The sequence below is a fragment of the Arvicanthis niloticus genome, chromosome 5, assembly GCF_011762505.2.
Source record: "Arvicanthis niloticus isolate mArvNil1 chromosome 5, mArvNil1.pat.X, whole genome shotgun sequence".
NCBI lineage: Eukaryota > Metazoa > Chordata > Mammalia > Rodentia > Muridae > Arvicanthis > Arvicanthis niloticus.
The window spans coordinates 38,917,472-38,941,350 of record NC_047662.1 but is presented as its reverse complement, the minus strand read 5'-3'; the positions used below and the strand labels follow the sequence as shown (position 1 = coordinate 38,941,350).

Genomic DNA, 23,879 nt, shown 5'->3' with positions numbered 1-23,879 from the left:
TTTCCTTTGCCCCATTTTAAAATTAGGGATTTTTTTATTTGCTGCTGAGTTCTTTTATTCCATATATATATATATATATATATATATATATATATATATTGATATTAACCCTTTATTAAATATATGGTTTATACATATTTTTCTATTCCATTAGTTGTCTCTTACTCTGTTTTATTGCTTCCCTTGATATGTATGAGCATTCTGAGTTGACCTGCCCTCTTACTGGTTATTTATTGTGTCCTGTTTGCAATTGTCATGGGTAATGCTATGAAGAGACATTCTTATCAACCTCCCTCCCCCCTCTCTTCTGCTCATGTCTATTGTTTGCTGCAGCCTGGTATTAGGGGTGACCTGGGAGGAGTGACATGTAATACTGTGGTTAAGACTAGAGCAAAACACAGAAGGCAGGAAAGGTTGGACTACCTCACACAGCATTTTGTGTTGTTCAACAAAGCTACATGACTTGTGAGAAAATATATTGCTAGGAGAAAAATGTGACTTTCTCAAGAACTTATTTCAGGAATGCTATGATATGCCAAGTCACACGTTTTAAAAGACCACCTGAAGACTTATATCCTCTAAGGTTTTTACATTTTTATTATTGGACATTTATCTTTGACTGGAAAAGGGGTACTTTTGCAGTTTCAATTTTGTGCTTTTTATTCAATGTTCACATTTTTTAATAAGAAGGAAAAAAATGCAGAGTTTAAATATCCAGATGATTATGGAAAGTGGAGAACTTTTTTTACTGCTAGTTTTGGTAAATTTTATGTAATTCTGACTTTTCATCTCTATATTTACGTCACCTCATTCCCTAACTGAAGCCAATGACAGTGTAGAGCAAGCAGTGCGGGTCTTTCCAGGCTCCACCCATCTAGACACTTCATACTCGTAATCCTTACCCAATCATGGTAACTGTCATGTTAACATTAGAAACTTTTCATTACAAAATATTCGACACTAATAGAAAAAATGTAAGTAGGGGACAATATGATTCCCCTCATTTAACAACAGAAAAAAATATAAATGATAGATACCATGACCTCCCCCAATTAACAGTGTATGCATTTTAGGTTTGCCTCGTTAAATAAATTACATTTCCCACATGTAGTTCAGGCCTCCTTGCTTCCTTTGGTCCTATTTTTCTCCCTCTGCTTGTGAGTCAAGGTAACAAATACCCACAGATTCTGAATACAGGTACAAACTACCTTCCAGCTTAGCTTTGACCAGGCATTAATATGTAGAAATGCTTTTGTTATGTGATTTATTTCTTTTTCTCTTTTGCTAGGATACTTGGTTTATTTGTTACAGGTATAGGTCAGCTGTAAAATGCATGCTTTAAGAAGCAATTTTTGGAATGTTTAGTTTTGTTTATTTAGCTGCTATTTATTATTATTTATTGATGGTATTATTGTTATATTTAACAATCATGGGCATCCTAGGGACGTGCTCTGCTTGAGCTGTTATCTCAGTGCTTTTGGATGTTTTAGAAGGGAGGTCCTGGAAGTACACACCAGCGAGTGGATTAGAACAGGAATTTTAAGTCCTTTTTTTTTTTTTTTTTTTTTTTTTTTTTTTCTTTTTTGGTTTTTCAAGACAAGGTTTCTCTGTGTAGCCCTGGCTGTCCTGGAATTCACTCTGTAGACCAGGCTGGCCTCGAACTCAGAAATCTGCCTGCCTCTGCCTCCCAAGTGCTGGGATTAAAGGCGTGTGCCACCACTGCTGGGCCAGGAACTTTAAGTCTTATGTCATTCATATTAGTTTCCAAGGACTGCTGTGAAACAAGTACACCTTAAAATTCACAGTTCTGGAGGCCAACAACCTAAAGTAGATCTAATACCAATCTGGTGGCTCTAGATATGTTTCAGACTATAGCTGTCTGTGTAACTGGAGTCTCTGATCTAACAGTTTACTTTTCTATGACTGGCCTGTCCCAAGGAGTGAATATAAAGGTTTATTATTTTTCCTTGTTAAACATATTTTGAATACAAAACATCTGTTGGTGACAGAGAATGTACTTTTCAATGATCTCTTAGGAGAAGCTTATTTGTTTCTCATTTCCCTTCAGTAATACTAGTTTTTGTAGTTTTGTAAATTATTTTCTTGCTGGTAAAGAGTGTTGCAGATTTAAAGTTTAAGGTGATGAATAAGAGTTTCACATATTTATCACTTAGTGTTGATTTTAAAATCAGTTTACTAAACTATAGCATAGCTTCAGAAAGTGTGCAAACCCAAGCATGTAGTCACCAGCAGTGATGGTGGTGGTTACTACCCCAGCTGCTGGGCCAGTACGCTCCCCTCCCATGCCTTCCCCTCCCCTTATACCACAGCCTAGATGGGACTTTTGCACTGTCTGTACATTATGAACGCTTCATGTCTAACTTAGTGTAAAAGGCCACTTTGTAATCCTGTGAGGCAGTTGTGCTTTTGGCTCCCTTATGAGAACTACTGCTTTTGATTTATCCTTCCTGTGGCTGAGGAACATCTGTACTGTTTCCAATGAGAGTTCCCACAAGTAATGCTGCTGTGACACCCTGTATGCCTCTTTGTAAAACTTACAGGATTTGAATTTTGAATTCAGCAGCATTGCTGATATCTCATTGGTTCCAATGGCTACTCTGGTTTTTATATAGAAGATAATTTTATTTGCAAATTATGACAGTCTTGTTTATGTCTGGTTGATCCTTTGTTTACTTTTTCCCTTATCTTTATGTTATTGCCTAGAACCTTCTTTGTAATGTCATTTTTAGTGGCAGGGATATCTATCTAGACTTAATGAGTTTAAGGTATGATTCTAAGTTTTACTGGTGACAGAAGTGTAGTTTCTCTGCAAGAGCAGTAAGTGCTCTAACCACTGACCCCACCCCTCCAGCTCAGGATATATTTTTTGACATTGAATTCTTTCTCCTTTGATAGATCATTTTTAGTTTAGTATATATTGCTTTCACTTTTCTTTGCTGGCTTGGACTGGGCAATTTTAAATTTAGTATCATTTGTAGTTTTCCTTGAGAGTTTTAGGTTTTTGAGTTACACACAGTTATTTTTATTCTTTAAAACACTGTTTGAAACAGTTTAGACATACAGAACTTTGATAATGAAGGTCATCCACCTGCTCCCAGCCTAAGAAAGGAACATTTCATATAAGAGTGCAGTTTTCAGTATTTATCTCCCGAAGAAAATACCTGCATCCCTTCTTTGGGCTAACCACCTAAGTCTTTCACACTCCTCTGCAGTTCTCAGTATTTTCTCAATTATAATATCTGCCTAAGGCACTTGACTTGTTCTCAAGTGAGACTTGCCTACCTTTTCAAAAATATTGACAGTACCATTTTAAAATTATTTGGCTTCAAATAGTTTGTAATTTTTGTTTTGTTTTCTAATAGTTTATATTCTATTTACATGTTTAATTTCCAAATACATATAATTTATATGTCTCTGTGTGTTATCCACACCTTCCTACTCTTTTTCTAACATATATGCAACCACACATGCATACTTACATGTACACACATACATGCTGGTATTATTTTTTGAAACAGGGTTTCACTATGTAGCTCTTGCAACCTGAACTCACTAGGTAGACCAGGCTAGCCATGAACTCACAGGTTAGCTCTTGTGGACCTGAACTCACTATCTAGACCAGGTTGGCTGTGAGCTCACAGAGATTTTACTGCTGCTGTCTTCCATGAGCTGGGATTGGAGTGAGAAGACAGTTGCACATTTGATATAATTCTCTAAAACACCTAGAAATGAAATAGTTTCAGAAAAGAAGGGAAGTGGCATTGAAAAGAAACAATGCACTTAAACGTATGGGAGAGGTGTTTGGAGGACATCTCAGGAGTTGGCCAGGCTTCACCAGGTGTGTGGAAAATAGTTGCTCAGTTCAGTGAATTCTCACCTAACAACACTCCATATGCCACACTCTGATCAAGGAGAAGAACATGAGCTTCTCTCACGTGTCCAAAACTTTAAACTTGTTCCTTTTCTGGCCAGTCTGCGAACTTCCCAAACCCTTGTGCTTTGATTTTGCTTCCAGTTCTAATAGTAAATCTAGCATAGGGCAACCAGCATAACCATGCCTTAGCTTGAGTACTTGGTGCCCGAGATTTTCTTTGCCAAATTAATCTGTCAACTTTGTACTTGATCCCCTATCCCCCAACAAAAGTCTTAAGACAGGGACAAAATATTGACAATTTCTCTGGATGACTATAACACAGATGACTTCCAGTCCAATTCCCAGTCAAATCTTTGTTCCTCTCCGAAAGCCTTATGAGTTCTGTGTGTCTTTACTGTCCTGCACCATGTTCCCATCTTCTGAACTCCTTGCAGAATTACCTGTTAAGCTCTGCTTAAGCATATAAAGTTTTATCTAGCCTATTTCTCCAAACCTCCAGGTTACTTGAATAGACCTCAGTCTACAAAGTCAGACTTAATTATAAACATGGCTGTACTTCTCTAGATCCATATGCTTGCCTATATTAGTTAGCTTTGCATCACTGTGACCAAATATCTGACAGAAACTGGAAACAACTTAAAAGGAGAAATTTTTATTTGGGCTCCTAGGTTCAAAGGATATATAGTCCATGGTTATTCAGCACCATGCTTCTAGACTTGTCCTGTAGAATACCAAAGTGGCAGAAGTATGACATGGAGGTGCTTCTTCATAGCTTTGATGAAGTCCAAGGAGAACATCGGCCCCAGGCTGCCTGTCACTTTTCAATCTTTTATTATGTCTTTGCCTACAGCACAGAGGAACGGTATTGTCTATTGTCAGTGTGATCTTCTCTTCTTAGCAATCAATCTTCTCTAGAAAGTTACCTGTTCAACAACCTCTAGATGATTCTAAATTCAGTCAAGTTAACAAAGAAGATTGAGTATCACAGGTAGTTTGGTTTTTGATGCTATTATAAATGATATTAAAGTTGGGCAGTGGTGGCTCCCGCCTTTAATCCCAGCACTTGGGAGGCAGAGGCAGGCGGATTTCTGAGTTTGAGGCCAGCCTGGTCTACAAAGTGAGTTCCAGGACAGCCAGGCCTACACAGAGAAACCCTGTCTCAAAACACCAAAAAAAAAAAAAAAAAAAAAAAAAAAGATACTAAAAACCCTCTTAAGTGTGTGTTCTTAGAAATTGATTTGGTGGTTTGGATATAATGGCCTTATATCCTTTGACTTCATTCAACTTATTTATTAATTCAAGGTTTATTTGTAATTGAGCAAATTCATAATTAATGTTGTCCTTAATATAGCATTTCATTTCTTTAAACTTTGTTTTTTCTTTCATATAAAATGCCTTTTGTTTGTTTGTTTATTTTGTTGTTGTTTGTGTTTTGTTCCATTGCACTGGCTGGGACCGAGAGAGAACTTTGTAGTATTTACAGTGGATCTTGTCAACTTTTTGCTGATAACAGGGGCTGCTTGCTCTTAGATTTAGGGTTCCTCTTGGATAATTTTTTTATCAGTAAGGAAATTCCTTCATTTCCTAGTTTCCTGAGAGCTTTTAGAGGAGTGAGGCTTACATTTCGTGCAGGGCTTCCTGGTACGTAGAAAATGAACTGAAGGAAAATTCCTAATATTTAGCACTAAAACATGTCTTTTAGGTACAAGTAATAATCTGTTGTGTGGATACTACATTTGCTTATACATTTATTGGTTGAAGAATACTTGAATTGTATCTAGTGTTTGTATATTACAAGTAATACTTCTATAATGATGTATACATTTTTAAACATATTATAATGGCTTGTTTTTTTTGTTTTTGTTTTTAAGATTTATAAGATTTATTTATTTTATTTATATGAGCACACTGTAGCTGTCTTCATGCACACCAGAAGAGGGCATCAGATCCCATTACAGATGGTTGTGAGCCACCATGTGGTTGCTGGGAATTGAACTCAGGACCTCTGGAAGAGCAGTCAATGAGTTCTTAACACTGAGCCATCTCTCCAGCCCTGATGTATACATTTTTATGTGGGATCAAGCTTGCAGTGAGTATGAGAATCAATGAGTCTGATTGCTGGACTTTATGATTTGCTTGTTTGGTCCTTCTGAGGAATGTTCAATGATATTTTGTAGTAGCTTTATGATTTTTATGTGTATTGGTAGCCTATTAAAGTTACAGTTTGTCATTGTCCATATTTTATTTTAACTATCCTAATAATCAGAACAGACAATTACATTGTGGTTTGAATTTTAACTAATTAACTGTCTTTGTCTCTAGTAACAATTTTTGTTTCTTTGCGTATTTGTTTATTAGTGTAGTCAGTATGGCTCTATTTTGGTTATAGCTTGATTACTATATATTTTTACTATCTTTTTATGGTCAATTATGTTTTTGATTCTAAATGTCTTTTATATAAATTTATATGATTTATATAACTAGATGGTAGTAGCTTTTTATAAACTCTATCATTAAAAAACTTGCAAATAAAAAATTATACACCAAAATTTACTACTCCTGAAATCTATACAAATAATGAACTTATATACAGTAAGAATTGCCTTCAAAATGGAAGCTGTGAAGCTTTATAATAAATTCCATAGTTTTAGTATCAAATGTATGTTATTTTTTATGCTATTATTAATCACCAAAACACACAAAAAAAAGGTGTGGCAGAATTAGAGCTAGAAAAATAATTAGCTTTATAACCTCTTTCATAATTTATGTCCATTAGTTGCATTTACACAATCTCAGACACAAATAAACCACATGTTCTCTTTAATCAGAATATAGCTAGTTATATATGCATATGTGACCAACTATACATGTGGGTACAGGACAACAAAGAAGTGAGACCAAGATAGGCTAAATATTAGGGGATGCAGAAGGACTAAATACGGATAATGCCTTGTAAGTCATACAGTGTTCTTAATATATAAGGGAGGAATGTATAAAAGGAGTGTGAGAGCTTATAGATTAACATAATTCAGAAATTTATTTACCTCATTTTACCATAGGGAAAGGGATAATAGATAAGTTCAGGGAAACAGTTTTAAAAATTTATGGGAACTCAGTAGGCTTGGAGAATATACAAGATCCTTGTGAGAATTCTGTTTGGCCCCTAGAACAGATGGATTGTAAAGGAGTCTGTCTGGTTACTTTTGTGTTGCTGTGACCAAAATACCTGGCAGGAACACCTTAATCAAGAAAAGATTATTTTGGCTCATAGTTTCACTTCATTGTGACAGGCAAGAAACACATGGCAATGCTCGTGTCAGTGGGAACAAGATTTCTCACATTGTAGCAGACCAGAAATGGGCAGCTAGATGGGAGCTTGAGCTGTGAGTCTCCTTCAATGGCTTGTTCCATGGTCCTAAATCTGAGGTTCTAGAACATCTTCCAAAACATCACAAGTGCTCAACAGGAAATGAAGTGCTGAAAACAGGAAGCTGTAGAGGATAGTCTAGATCTAAAGCATGACATTCCACTGAAAGGTCATATGGTCTCATAATGAAAAATATGCCCAGTCAAAATTTAAGTGTCACCATAGTCTTAACATCGTTCACACTCAAGGTGTTCTAGTGTGGTTTTCTGTTGTTGTGATAAAAAAAAATTATCAAAAACAACTAGGGGAGGAAACAATTTATTTCATCTTACACTTCCAGATCGAAGTCCATCTTAGAAGGAAGTGAGGTTGGAACTCACTTGAGTGAGTCAGGAACCAGAAGGCAGGAACCACTGAGAAATGCTGCTTGTGGTCCACTCTTGGCTTGCTCTACTACCTTTCTTATACAGTCCAGGCCCACCTGCCTCAGATAACACCACCTTCGGTGGGCTGAGTCCTTCCAAATCAATTAGTAGTTTCCCACAGGCCAATCTGATTGAGGCAGTCCTCTAACTGGGACTATCTCAAATAACTTAGGGCTGTCTCAAGAGATTCTATTCCTTGTCAACTTGCCATACCAGTATGTCACCTCAAACCGTAACTTCCTTTTTTTGTCTTCCCTAAAATCTCACATTACTATATAATATGGAATACGGTACAATTTTAAAGTCCCATTGTCTTAAGAAATTTCTAATGATTTAAGAGTCCATGTTATTCTAACTGCGATTTTGTAAAGTTGAAAGAAAGAAAGAAAGAAAGAAAGAAAGAGAAAGAAAGGAGAATAAGAAAACAAACAAAAAAAGCCTGTGAGAGAAGAACCATGTCAGTTTCAGTAAAAACAGAGCAAAAACTATAGTGTAAATGGCTCAATGTTTAGGTCTTGAGGTTTGGAACTCAATCATGATCTGCTGGGTACTAAAGGGATCACTGTCTGCCATTCACAGTGCATTCAGCTTGTCTCATCGACACATCTGTCTCTGACTTTGCAGATTTCAATCTCAATGATGTTGACATTTTATTAATCATCCTAATTTTTCATCCTCAGGTGACTAGTATTTATTGTTTCACTAAAGCATAGAGAGTTTACTTCTAGATTCTTAATTCAAATATATAATTAGAATCACATTGATAGAATTTTTGACAAACTCTAAAACTTCCTTCTGAAACTTCACCGCTGGTACACATTTCTATTGTAGTTTGCCTTTTTGTGGCTATCATAGACTACATGACCAAAAGGAATCTGGAGAGGTAAAGGGTTTATTTCATATTAAACTTCCAGGTCAAAGTCCATCTTTGAGGAAAATCGGGCAGGGACATGCAGGTAGGGATCATGGAGGAATGCTGTTTCCTGCCTAACTATCTCTGAGTTCTCAGTTAGCTTTCTTTTATAGTTCTGTTCTACTTGTCTAGGTCCCACCCACAGTGGGATAGGCTTGCCATCAATTAGCAATCAAGGAAATCCCCACAGATATAGTCTTATAAGCCAGGCAGATGGAGGCAGTCCCACAATTGGGACTTCCTCAGACACTTGGGGCTGCATCAAGTTGACAGCTGAAGCTCACTAGGATGCAATATATATATATATATATATATATATATATATATATATATATATGTAGGAGGTTATTCAAAATCAAAAGCATATTACACATTGCTCATACATAAAGTTACCAAGCAGACATTCCCATTTTCCAAAGTAGGAAATGTAGGATAGTAAGACAGTGGCATCAAAGAAAGACCAGAACCAAGCAGGGCTGACATTGAAACCCAGGCTCCATGTCCAGCTCTGGGGCATTGCTAACACCAGTTATGCTCCTGTGGGCTGGGTTACTTCTATTCTGTGGTCTTACCACTGACAACACACACTGCTTCTTTCTTGGGCTATCTCTCTTCAATGCCTGTATCTTCCTTCAGCAGTTATTCCATGGTTTTGGCATCTTTAGTCTCTTAGACTTCACCTCCAATGATCATGCTAGCTCAAAGCTCAGGGAATCAAACCCTGCTATGCGTTGTTTTACCTCACAGGCTTTGCTTTTAAACCCAGCACAAACCTCCAGTGACATCCTTATTCTTGCAGTCTGAATGTCTAGCTGCAAAGCTAATGCAGTGTGGATGATAACAGAATTGCTGCCAGCTCTAGATACAGCTGGACCCTTTGGGAACATGGTTGCAGTGACTGAGTTCTGTGTGTCCTTATTTATGTGACAGTGTTGTGGGGGCAGATCTCCAGTTTCCTCTGATTTTCTGACATGATTTTTTCCATTCTTGTACTCCTGAAAAAGTGTAATTCTAATGTGACATGATAGTAGACCAAACAATCAAGAAGAGTTTAATTAGAGCAAGCAAAGATACAAGAATTGCTTTTTAGAAAAGGAGCAAGGGCTAGACAAGCAGCAATGGTCCTGACCCAGCAGACTGGGGCTTACATTTTTCTTTTGTTATTCTCTCCAATGTACGTTCCCAGAAGGTGGGATTTCCAGGAAATGGGTGTACCTCCACCCACCCCTAGCACATTTTACCCAGAATTCACTCTATTTTGAATAAAGGAAGTATGAATTTAAGTTACTACTAAAGTAAAAAAATTCTCTAAGAGAGAAGGTAATAGCACTTTGAACATGCTTCCTGTGAGGATGACTATGAAGTTGATTTTAGCTGACCCATCTAGACATCACTACTGCCTATTGGACTTAGAATCCTGCTTTGGGAGCCCTGAACTTGTCCATCTGGAGGGACCATCACACATTATTTTCACATCTTGATTCAAGTGACCTTTCCTCACTATCTTTACTGGAGTAATTACCTGTTGCTGGCAATCTTCCTCTTGGGAGACTCAAACACCTCTCTCTTTCTTACAAGGCTCCAATGACAAAACCAAAACATGACTCCACCGTAGTCCAACTTGGGAAACCATTGAGTTTACTGGGTAGGTGACCCCAAAGCAGCCTCACCACCAGAAAGTTTCACCCCCTCGTGGATGACATGTTTCCATAGTTATATACCTGGTCCTCCTTCAGCAAACTCCCCACAGTTTATATACTCCAGCACTTCCCAAGACCACAAAGCCACACACAATTAGAACAGAATTACTTGCAGTTGGCTAAGAGGTATAGGCTTGAACATATAGAATTCTAGCTGAGATCCAGTGACCTACCTCACCCCTTCCTTCTATGAAGGAACTTAACAGTTAGCAAGCCTGATATTGAGGTTCTCTTGAAGTATTCATAGCTATTCTGATGAACATGGTGTCTGCTATGCTCACAGGGTAACGTTGTATACCACTACTGCTACATGTTGTTCTTTATGTCCTCTCTGAGGTAGGGAGGCTGCAGGTCAGTCTGTCTTACTACTAACATCTGTCCTAACAGCACTGTTTTGAGCAAGAATCACATACAGAGGTATTATCCTTCCAAATAAAAAGTCTTTTAAGTGAGTTTCAGTTTTATACCCTGGAATTTCAAGGTGAAGTGTCTTACCCTCAGGCATCTTTCCTATTAGTGTGAGTAGCCTGAGGCTTCTCTTTAATCTTTAACATTTACAAATACACACCTACATAGTCCACACCATCAAATACTAGGATTTTCAATCAGCATTCTGATCTTCTGAACTCTTCCTAGAATGGCCTGATAAGCTTTGCTCACAGTGTTCCAGAGATGCTCCAGCTTGTATCTCTAAATTCTTCTACAGTCCTTACAGACCTCTCCCCAAAGCCTAGAACTACCTACTAAAGAACATACACAGCCTGGACCTAGGCCTCCCCCACATACATGTAGCAGATGTGCAGTTTGGTCTTCATGTGGGTCCTGAACAACTGGAGCAGGGGCTATATCTCAAAAGCTTTTACCTGTATGTAGATATGTTCTACTAGCTGGGCTGCCTTGTCTGGCCTCAGTGGGAGAGAATAGGCCTAGCCGTGCCGAGACTTGATGTGCCAGATATCACTTGTATGGGGAGATATCAGGAGGGCCCTCACTTGCTCAGAGGAGAAAGGGAGGGGGATGGAGGAAGGATTGTGGGAAGGGGTGACCGGGAGGGGGACAGTGAGTGGGATATATAACTCATGATGACTACATTGATGAACTGTCAGACACTGTCCCAAGGGCTGTGAATATACTGACTGAATTTTATCAATTGTTTACTTGTGACATTATTTGTAATTACCTTAACTTTCTTGGGACTTTGATGTTTTCATATATAAATATCTGTTGCTATACTAAATAATTTATAAAGTTTTTAATTCTGAAAGCTCACATTTTTGGTATAAATGATGAGAAAACAAAAATCTCTGTCCTCAGTTAATTTATAACTAGTTTAAAGAAATGAGACATCCATTTCACTTTCTTAGATAAACACAGATAATAGTCTCACTGTAAGAAAATTATACAGGGTTGTTAGAATTTAAATCATATGTGTTTACTATTAAGATAGCACCAAATGTTTAAATGAAATTGAATTATCATAACTGGTGAGTTAAGATGCTTTGAGTAGGAGAAGACAGTTACATATGGCTTGGTGGTAGCAGAAGTAAATGCACATGAGATGGAACAGGAGAGTAAGGAGCAGAATTTCTGTTTCTTATTTTCTATCAAATTTTTATTACGTAGGCAATGGAAGAATGTGGGATAAGAAATTGATGTATATATTTGGAAAAAAGTAAAAATATTCTTTCTTGAGAGAGGGTCTTATTATATAGCCCAGGATATCCTTGAATTTGTAATCTTCTTGCCTCAGTGCTTTGAGTATTAGGATTACTAAAACTGGCTCCTTATATTCTGAGTATACTGTTAGGGGGTGGGGTGTTATGTAATATTAGAGTCTTTAATATCCTCTTAATAATATGGCTGAAAAATGATACTGGAATGTGTCAGGGGTTGAAGAGACTGGTGTGTGCTGCTTAGAAACTCAATATTTTTCCTACATCGTCCATCATAACGAGTGTGGTGATTTGAGTGAGAATGGTCCCCACATGCTCGTACATATATTTGAGTACTTGGGCTCAAGTTAGTGGAAACATTTAGGAAGAATTAGGAGCTGTGTAACCTTGTTGGAGCAGAGGGCTGGGCTTTCAAATTTCAAAAGCCTATACTGTGGGCTTCCCTTTCTTCCTGGAGGCTGTTGGCCACCAGCCTGAGGGGAGAAGAGAAGCAGAGGCTGTAAGTATGGACATGGACAGAACAACCTTCTGAGACTGCTGCAGCAAGACAAGTCTACTTTATTGTTTTAGAGATAGAGTATATATGGGCATTTTTAGGGGTACGGTTGGAAAGGGCTAATTGATCATGGCATCAAGTGGGTAGGAAGGGCTGATTGGTTTTAGTACAGTACCTAATTATCCTGCAGGTGGGAAGCCAGGGTGGGACATACATGCTGAGTTGCCCTATATAAGGTCACTTTTCAGACAAGGCCAACCACCTGTGCTCAGGGACACTCCTGACAAAGACACTCTCCAGACAGAGGCAGAGACAGGGAAGCCCTGCTAAGAAAGAATTCCCCATTTTTTGTTGAGCTCAGAAAACCATCAGGTCATAGGGGACTGCCACCTTAACAGCAAGGTTCCCCAACACAAACCATTCTCAGTTAGCTTTTTCTGCCTTGTGTTTGTGGATCAAGATGTAAGGTCAGCGATTGCTCCAGTGCCATGCCTGCCTGCCTGCTGCCATACTACACCATGGACTCCAACCCTCTGAAACTCTAAGCTCCTAATAAATACTTTGTTCTATAAGTTGCTTTATTCATGGTGTCACCACAATAAAATAACCAAAGCAATGAGGATAAGTGAATGTTATTTAATATTTAAAATACACTTGATTAGGCTATAAAATTAATTTTCTGGCTTTGAAACTTTATCCTATCACTTTTGAACTATTTTATTTTTCAGGGTGATGGGGAATAAGAGATCCATGCTTTTTGCAGGTTTTTTTCTGTTCTTGAGTATAATGCTTTATTTCTGCCGAATGCTAGTCCTTTGTGATTAAATGGTGTTGTATAAGTTTATGTCAGCATTCAGCAGAAAATGAGAGCTAAAGACTGTTTAAAATTATTAAATTATTCAGGCATGTCCCCTAAACCAGTATATAGAGTTTTAAATGTTGCACAAATAACCAAATAGAAGATGATAGGTTTCGAAGGAGGAAGGGAATATAATGGCATCTCACTGAACTCCGTGGGCCATTCTGGTGAGCGGTGGCTGTTTGCCAGCACATTGGTGGGATAGCTCAGTGAATTATAATGCATTATGGACACTTATCTAATTGCTTTCAGGTAACTTGTCCAGGAGTGGTGCTGAAAGATAAGGAGGACATCTATCTTAGTATCTGTGTGTTTGGCCAATACAAAAAGACACAATGTGTCCCAGCCACTTTTCCCCTGGTCTTCAATGCCAGAATGGTGTTTGAAAAGGTGAGTTTAAAAATCAGATCAAGTATTTACCAACAAAAATCAGAGGGATTCTGCTTTTGAATAAATTTCTGCAGCATAAACTATTATTGCTGAGTATGTGCTTTGGTTTAATTCAAAAGGAAAGTTGTAACAAATTTAGACTTTTGAAAATATTCCTTACATTAAGCATTGAGTCAATTGCCTGTTTCCAAAACATCTTAGTGCTGCTATTCATGCAAAGAATGGCATCTTGACTGGTGAATAACAGCTTCTGTACAAAATAAGGCACAAATAGGTAAGTGTATGCTGAGTTTTACTTAGGAATATCTTGTGCTTTTCTGTTTCACCAAGCCTCTTTCTTTATTATTCTTAAAAGGACTGGTATTGGTAATTATTACCAATCATATTCTTCCTGCCAGACTTACCTTGTCCTTATAGGGTAGTCTCCCCTCCCTTTGTCCCTCCCTCCCTTCTTCCCTTCCTCTCTACCTCATTTCCCCTTTCCTCCCTCCTTTTCCCTTGTCTTTTTTCTTTTCTTCACAAATAAAATGGCCTACTTTCTTCTCTATTCTATGGACTGATATAGGTACTGATATATGATAAGGCAAAACTATTTTTTCTTGTAGCTTAATAAATTCATAAATACAATGAAGAAAGGGTGAGAAAATAGGGGAGGGGAGACATTTTTTTAAATTGCTAAAAAGGCAATAATATTTAAACCAAGCTTGAATGAGACTAATAGTTGTTTGGGGGTCTAGGGGGAGAGAATTCTAAGTAGAGAGTTAATAAAGACAAAGGCTTCCTGTAAGGAGTTAGCTTGCTGTGTTGGAATACCAAGGTTCACAGGATCATCCCGAGGAGCACAGGTAAGAGCCCAAGTGGGTGATGTTGGAGACGAGGCAGATCCTGTTAGAGATGTAATTGTGAAATCATGGGAAACTGAGAGAAACTGGCACTTCTCAGTTTGTTTGGAGGATTGGCATGGTGATTATTCCTGCAATCCCAGGATTTGAGGGGCTTTGACAGAAAGGTTGAGAGTTCAAGACCAGCCTTGTGCTACATAATGAATCTTTCTCTCTAAAACCAAATGAAACTTCTCAAACAAACCAAGATTTTCTTTGGTTGGGCAAGGAAAGACATTTTGGGAACGGATTGGGAAAACTGTCTTCTCTCTGCTCTGGCTTCCTCTTCCCACACTGCCCCTGCTGTGCCCTCACCTGCCCTCTCACCCTCTTACTGCAGGTGTTCCCGGAAGCAGTAGACCCTGGAGATGTGGTTGCACAGCTTGAGTGTGAGTTTTTAATTTTAATTACTACTGAAAACATTTTAGAACTATCATCCTTATTATAATTTGATTTGGGGTTAAATAAAAGTTTAAAAGATCTAGTAGGATTTAAAACTTGTTGAACTGAGACATTTTGATAATTTCCAGAATTTCAAAGTCCTCCTGAAACGGTAAAGCATCTATCTTTTTGCTGTGGATGAACTGAAACCTCTTCTTTTTTCTGTTTTGGTCTATGGAAAATAAAGAACTACTTAGATGTTTTTTGGTCAAGGTGGCTTGGAGTGTTCTGATGGAGGGTCTTCTTGATAGGTGGAACTTTGTCTTGCAAACAAAACTGTTCAGTATAAGAGTCAGGGATGTCAAGAGATTCACAGAAGCTCAAGGTAGCCTGGCTGGAAAAAATCAGTGCCTTTACTTTAGCAGGTGTCAATTATTCTTCAAGGCTCAGGTTGACAGTATATTCTATACAGGGCTCAGATGGAAAAAGCTACAGCAGTGGTAGGTGTAGACTTGGGCGAAGCCCATTTAGGCCCTGGTTGTGAAAAGGAAGGCTGATATTTATGTTTAAAAGTAGAAAGGTTGGGGGAATACCTGGGAGGGGGGCACTTGCTCAGAGAAGGGGAGGGAGTATAGAGAAGGATTGGGGAAGGGGAGGACCATGAGGGGGGCAGTGAGTGGGATGTAAAGTAAGTTAAAAATAAAATTTTTAAAAATGTAAAAAAAGTAGAATAGTCTGAAATTACAGACTGATGTTTGCATTTCAAAGGTCAGTGGTGCTGGTGTTGGGCAGTGCTCCCATGTCTCCTGTTCCCCCTTAGTCCCCACCCCATGGGCACTCTAGCAACTTAGACACATGGAAAATGGCACCAGGCTTAAGTCTTAGGGTAGGAGAGGGTGGGAACAAGCCTCCCTGCTTGTTTTCATGGGAACTGTGGTTTAGTGACTTATTCGGAGAATGCACCAGGGGCCAGTATCCTGTTATTTCATTTCTGTTCTAGGGCTTGACATTATATTTTCCAGTGTGATAGACAAGCTCAGTGATGATTGTTGCCTCTAGGCCTGTGCATTTAATATTTCCTGAACATCTTGTTCATTATCTGGGAAACCATATATTAGAAGCATTGAGGATGACCATTTCTCTCATTTACAACTTTTTCCATTGAGAGAAAATTAATGTTTTCCCCCACTCTTTGGTTAGAAATTTTAGGGTATCAGATTACTAGTTACTGATGATTGTTATTTGAAAAGTGTCCTGATTTCCCTGATTCAGTTTTTTTTTTTTTTTGAGCCTCTACTCATAAAATGGTATTCTGCTTTCCAACACCCCTTTCTCAGTTACCCTCTCTCATATTGTCAAGCAATGGTATTTTATTGTTCATATCTCTGTACTTCGTTTTTCTCTGTTCTTAAGGCATAGAGTTTGGCTTTGTGTGCTGTTTCTTGGATGGCTTTCACAGCAGTCTTCATCCACAAACTCTTTTCTTTTGGTATTCCTTCTTGTTGTACAGTCTTCTTTGTTCCCTAATGATGTCATATAGAAAATGAAAAAATCCACTGAGTGGAGAGAATTCCTAATGAAGAGATGCCTGCCCGGTGCCTATCACCTGGGGCCAGTAAGTTTTGAGGTTTCATTAATCATATCCCATGTTCCTGTTGGCCACTTGCAGTATAGCTGCAGTCTAAATGCATAAATGCATGTTTTATGCATTGTGTCACGGTGCTACAGGTACATAGCTCTATAGCCACTGTGCTTTTCACTAAAGTCTTTATTTGTTTAGTCCTGGTTCCTACTTCCTCATCTCATCTGTCTTCCAAATGTCTTTTTAAAATTAGTTTCTTAAAATGGGCATCTTCTCAGGCTTCAATGATGACATTTAGTGATGACATCATGTGGCCGTTTATTTCTTCACTTTCTTTTTATCTGTAATGGGGTTCCACATTTTTCTGTTCCTTTTTAATGTTGGGAATGAGAAAACTAGATCCTTCGGAATGTTCTGTCTCTTATATTGGCTACTTGTGTCCTTACCAAAGCTCTGTTTGGCTTATTTATTGCTCATTTTATATAAGCTGCTAATTAGAACTGGAGGAGTTTAGATTCAGGCTTATTTCACTCAGTTTTGTTATTCAACAAGAGTCCTTGAGAGTTTTTGTAGTTTTTGATAGTATTTGTGCTTATTGTATCATGCCAGGTGACATGAATATCTTGTCCTTAGCAATGTAGAGATTGGTCATTTTGGGTCTAGGCAACCATCATCCTGAAACCTCCATTATAACTCTCTGATCAGCTTTTGATCTACTAGCTTTAGCATCCACCGAGGACCATCTTTTTCACTAGGGGTTACCAAATAGTTATTGTTATAATATGTCATTCTTTTCTATTTATTAATTGGAGAGATGTTGAGGCCCACACTGCTTGGCTTGGGGGCTACTGTGTCCCACCCGAGCTGCTGCTCCGGTCCGCAGGTCAGGGTCTAGCAAGAGAGAGAGTGGGGATGAAGGGGAAGAGACGCGAAGAATGGAGACAATACAGAGGTTCTGATCCCTTTATTGAAGGGAAGTCTGGGTATTTATATGCTTTGCCACGTGCCTTGCAGCTGGGAAGGGGCACTAAACAGCAAAACAAGATATGTAGGATAAACAAGATATTTATCAGTGTGTGCTCAGCTGTTGTAGACGGTTGAAAACAAGTTTCTTGTCAGGGTATATGGCTTGAGATGGCTGCAAAGATGATAGCCCCTGCTTTTTGCTCTGTTGGGAGTCGACTCCCAACAGAGAGAGCCAGAGAGAGAGAGAGAGAGAGAGAGAGAGAGAGAGAGAGAGAGAGAGAGAGAGAGAGAATATGAATGAATGAGTGAGTGAATGAATGAATATAGGCTAAAAGTAGATATGTGGTGATCTCTTAGACCACTCTCCACCTTATATTTTGAGACAGGGTCCCTCACTATATTGAACCTAGAACTTGCCCTTTAGGCTGATCTGCTAGCCAGCTTGCTCTGGGGATTTCATGTATATGCTGCTTGCATGCTGGGATTATAGGTGGACACCACCATTCCCACAGGCATTTTTCTGGGTTCTGGGTTAACTGGTCTTTAGCTTGTGTGAAAAGTACTTTGCCTGGTGAACCATCTCTCCAGAGCCTGTAACTTTTTTCTTTTTCTTTTTTAATTGAAAACATTTTTTCTATCCAATATATTCTGATCATAGTTTCCTCTCCAACTCCTTCCAGCACTTCCCCACCTTCTCACCCACCGAACTCTAAGCATTTAAGTAGGTACCTAGCCTCCAAAAACCAAAGCAAAGCAAAGCAAAGCAAAGCAAAGCAAAGCAAAGCAAAGCAAAGCAAAGCAAAGCAAACAACCATTACCACCACCACCAGCAGCAACAACAACAACAAACAAAATAAAAACAAAAAGAAAAAACAGGAGAAGCACACATACTCTGGGACTCCTGTAATATTTTCTTATCAGCAATTTTGAGATACAGTCCCTATAGTAGAGGCAGGGCAATGTCTCCTGTTTTTTCTTGTTAAATAGCTTCAGCAAAACTCACACATTATAAATTTCATCCCTTGTAACTGCAGTTCAGCAATTTTCAGAGTATTTATGCAAATGTGAGACATCACCACTATTTGATTTAGTATATTTTTGTCACCCTCAAACAATTCCTGAGGTATATTTACAGTCAACCCCTATGTCTGCCCCCACTTTCCAGTAACCACTTGTCTATTTCTCTATAGATTTGTGCTCTCTTTTTTGTCTTTCTTTCTCTTCTAGCCTCTTAATTTAGAATAATGTTTTTGAGGCGTATTCATATTTTTCCACATACAAGTTATTTATTCCTTTTTATTGACAACCTGTATTCTGTTATAATGAACATTTGTACTGTTTGGCTATTGTAAATAAATAACAAATCTATGAGTATCTGTTCAATTTTAGGCTAAGTATATGTTTAAAATTTGAATATGTAGTCAACATATATTAAAAGTTATCACACCAGTTTACATGCCCTCAAGCTCATGAAGGTTCGCTTTTCCATATTGTTCCCAACCCTCAATATTGTTAGCATTTTGGGACATAAGTTGTATAGACATATCCAATTGTATTCCAAATTTGCACTTAAATACTATTGATTTTTTAACATCATTTTATATGCTTATTAGCCATTCATATTTTTCTTATAAAATACTTATTCAAATATTTTTCTTGTTTTTGAATTGTTTTCAAATTAAATTATATAGGTTTTAATTTTTAATATTTCAAATTCCAAATGTCCAAATATTCCCTATATTAAGTGAATAGTCTTTAAATCTAGAAAGTCTGTGATTTTTTTCACTGTCATAATTATATCTTTTGAAGAATGTAGTAAGTCTATTGTGTCAGTTTTTTCTTTTGTTTTTATGCTTTTGGTATTGTGATTATGAAATTTTGGTCAACCTAGCATCACACAAACTTTTTCCCTAACCTCTTGAAATTATATAGTTTTAAGTCCTGACTTTTAGAGCCATGATACATTCTGAGTTTTGAGCTATGGTATGATGGAGTCAGAGTGTACCCGCTCCCCTTTTCTTTCTATGTTGAATATCCAGTTGCCTCACTGGTTAGGAGATTATCCTTTCCTACACCAAACTGATTATTGACCCTTACTTAAAAGCCAGTTGATCATGGATATGAAGAGTCCTTTGAACTCTCTAGTCTGTTCCATTCATCTACATATTTGTCCTTAAGTTCGGATGGGTTCCTGCTACGTTCCTTGAGTATTACTCCCTCACTCTAGCCTTACAGAAACTTTGAAGCCAGGCTGTATAAGTCTTTTGACTTATTTTGGCTATTTCTGTGGTTTTTTTTGCATGTGATGTGAATCAGTGTTAGTTTGACAGTTTTACAGAGCTGAAAGTGGAACTAATTTAGGCATCAACTTGTTTTAAAATTCTTTCATAACTGTCTACTCTTCTTTCTGAAGTGTACACATTTATTTCTGTTTATACATACACACACAACACACACACAAAGACACACACACACAGACACACACACAAAGACACACACACACACACACACACACACGCACACGCACACACACACACACACCACAGGCCCATGGGCATGCAGGCACAAGCACACAGCTACACAGACACATGACTATGACAATTGTACTGCATGAAAATTGCTTCCTCACTCGTTTCTGGTCACAGCTTGAATTTGTCATTAGAATCAGACATGTCTTTCCCAGCCTATAGAAGAGGCTCCCAACATTTTTCAGTACTGAAGTCTTTGCTCTGTGATCTTTTGTGCTGGCTGGGTTGATGTTAACGCAAGCTAGGGTCACTTCAGAGATGGGAATCTCAATTGTGAAAAGTCTGTAGCCAAGCCTGTACAGCATTTTCTTAATTAGTGACTGGGAGGGCCCAGCCCATTGAGAGAGATGCCATTCTTGTGTTGGCAGTCCTAAGTTTTATGAGAAAGCCGACTGAATAAGCAAGAAAGCAGGATGGGCAAGCCAGAAAGGAGCACCCCTGTGCATCAGCTCCTGCCATTGGGTTCCTGCTGTGTTTGAGTTCTCATGCTGACTTCCTTTGATGATGAACAGTACCATTGAAGAGTAAGCCACATAAACACTTTCCTCCCCTAGCTGCTTAGGTCATGATGTTTTATCACAACCCTAACTAGGACACCTTTAAGGCAAATTCCTCTACACTGGAATATATTAAGAATGAAAGGTCATGGAAATGGTTTGTACCCTTAATGCCATACATCAAGTGCCTCTCTAGGTCTGTGTTAAAGGCTTGATTTCCAGTGTAGCACCATCAACAGGCATGCAATGTTTAAAAGGAGGGTCCTACAGGAAGTCCTTAGGTCACTAGTGGTATGGTCTTGAAAGGAGTTGTAGGAACTTGGTCTCTTTCCTTGTTCTTTTGCTTCTCAGCGCCTGAGGCCATTGTTTTTGTTCTGCCATGATACACTTTCTTTTCCAGTTGTCCAAGCTAACAAAACTGCTGACCTTGGGCTGGAAACTCCAGAATTAGGAACCCAAAGAAAGCCTTTCTCTTTATTTTTTTTCATTTAATTACCTCAATTGTCTCAGTTATTTTGTTACAGTAATGGGAAGCTAACACAAATTTGTTGATATTAATGCCAAAACAAAAAATGTAAAAAGGATACTACTGTAGAAACAAAAAACAATGGACTGTTTCTCTCTAGCACTAATATATAGTTTTTTTTTAAATTTTTTAATACAACAGCAGTAATTTTTTCTCTTTTATTCACTCTATAACTAGTGAATATAACTATATTCAAAACATACTAGATATTTGATACTTAAGGTATTAAACATAATATAAATACAAAATTTCTCTTTTTCACTACTTTATAACTTCTGGAACTATCCTGTTGACATATTTGTGTGCTATGATCCTTTAGGAGAATATTTTGTGTTTGAGAGCTTAAAATAGATGATCTGTTTCAATGTCAGTCTCTCTTAACACTGGATGAAGAGAAGGCATAATTTATATTTATATTTCAGTGGATTACTAGAACTCACTGAGTTCTGTTGCCTGTAGAGAAAAGTAGCATGTTCATTAGAGCTGATACTTTTCAGTTTGTGGGAACTAACACTTATCTGGTGTCTGGGAACTTGAAAGTGATTTTAGGTCAGTATTTAAGGGCTGGGAATAAATCCTTCAGTCTGTGAATGGGAGTGTCCCAAATTATCCCAGGAGGCCTGTGGGACTCAGGCTTAAATTTTTTTTAAGTCCACTATATTTGAAGTCCACAAGTACATTTTAAAAATTTCGACACTTCTGCTTGGTGTAGTTACTGCAGGTTTTTAATTTGCTGCATGTGACTAGAGTTTCTCCAGTATTGTAATATATTTAATTTGTAACTCACACAACAATACATGTGTAAATGAGAATTTTTAGAGAGGAAGTAGGATTATAGTTCTTAGTTATGCAATAAAAGGATGCAGTAAAATCAGATTAATTGTCCTGTATGTTCCAGGAGATATGTTTACATTAACTTGCTGTTGGGCCTCCAGCTGATCAGTTCTATATAAAACTTTCCTTTAATAATTTAATGTCTTTCTCCCCAAAGTATTTTTAAATGTAGTAAAATATACATAACATAAAATTTACCACCTTAATCATTCCAAGTGTACAGTTTGGTGGTATTCAATGCATTTATAATTTTGTGTGAAAATCACTACCATGCATTTCTCTAATTCCCTAATTTATCTTTCAAAACTGTAGCATTAAACAATAACTTTATTTCCCTTCTATACTTATTCTACTTTTTTTTTTCTGATCATGAAAAAAAGTCTTTTATCAAAAGGAAATTGGTATTGGTTCTTTTTTGGGGACTGACTTACATGGAATAACTTCAAGGATCATGAAATAGAACCTCAGAAGTCTCTTTCTAAGGATGAGTGATATTCTATTATGTGTTTATAAAACATCTACCTGTTTCTTTGTTGATGGGCACTTGGTTTGTTTCTAGCATTTTAATATTGTGAATAATGTTGCTATGAACTTAGTACTCTCAGTTGTTCTTTGTATATTGCTTTAGCATTTTTGGAGGAATCAGTGTTTCCATAGCAGGTATACTATTTTATATCCTCACCTACTGCACAAGTGTCCTAATGGGTGTGAGAGCATGTTAGTTTTGATTTAAATTTTCCTAATTGCTAGTGATGAGGTAAAACTTTTTATGTATGTATCAATGACACATATATCTCTTCTGGAACAGTGTTTATTTAAATCTTATGACCATTTAAAGTTATTATTTTTTGTCTGTGTGAGTTTTGCGTGTGCCTATGTCTGTGAACTACATGTATGTAGTACCTATGGAGGCCAAATAGAGATTGGATCACTTGGGACTTGAACTACTGAGAGCTAAGTTGCTGTTTGGGTGCTGGGTATCAACCAAGATTCTCAGGAAGAGTAGCCAGGGCTTGTAACCATTGAGCTAGCTCTTTAACCTCTTGGTGATGTTTTAATTGGGTAGTTTGCCTTTAATTTTTAAATTAAAGATGATTTCTATTTATCCTGGAGAGTAAGCTCCCTTAAAAGATTTAATTTGCTAGCATTGCCTTTCCTGTTGTTGTTATATTTAGGCATACAGAAAATTTTATAGTTACTAGCTTTTGTTATTACTGTTTCTTTGGAATCTTATCCAAGAAATCATCCCAGACACAAAGTCACGAAGCTCTTTTCTTTTATGATTTTTAAAGTTTTGAGGCTTAGATTTAGTCTAAGGCTCATGCTATGTGAGCACAGCTGATTTTATTTTGCAAGTTGAAGCCTTTTGTATATTTTTCTTGCTGCCTTGCTCTAGCTAGTACTTCTAGTTGAATAGATGTAATGAACATCCTTACATTGTTCTTGCTTTGTTTGTTTAGAAGAGGAGCATGCAGTTCACCATTGAGCAATATTTATTACTGGTTTTCCATTAGTGCCTTTTATTATGGTGAGTTAGTTTACCTGTATTCCTAGTACTTTCAGTTTTCCTTATGAAAGTTTGTTAAATTTTATTATGATTTCTGTTTCAAGTGAGATGATCACATTTTCTTATTTTCTTCATGAAGTATGTTGTATCAGTCATGTTTCATATATTGAACTATCCTTGTATTCAAGTGATACATCTCATTTTCTTATTGTATCAGTCATTCTCCTGTTGCTATGATAGAAGAATACCCTGACAAAAAGCAAATTATGAGACAAAGGTTTGTTTTGTCTTATGGGTCTACAAGGGGACACAGTCCACCATGGCAATGAAAGCTTTCAGTAGGAGCTTGAGGCTAGGCTGACTGTCAGGGAGCAGAGAGGTAGAACAGGAAGTGAGTTCAGGTTATACATCACTGAAGCCTATTCCCAGTGATATACTTCCTCCAGCAAGAACCCATCT

General features: G+C 37.7%; 1 protein-coding gene across 2 annotated transcripts in view; it reads left to right on the top strand.

Moving 5' to 3' along the window:
- Positions 1-23,879, top strand: part of Spata6 (spermatogenesis associated 6) — an 87,605-nt gene that overhangs the window by 4,903 nt on the left and 58,823 nt on the right. For both annotated transcript variants that reach the window (XM_034503672.1, XM_034503673.2), the window contains exons 2-3: positions 13,581-13,718; positions 14,940-14,988. In XM_034503672.1, the coding sequence (XP_034359563.1) occupies positions 13,581-13,718; positions 14,940-14,988 (187 nt within the window). The remainder of the gene's footprint in view (positions 1-13,580; positions 13,719-14,939; positions 14,989-23,879) is intronic.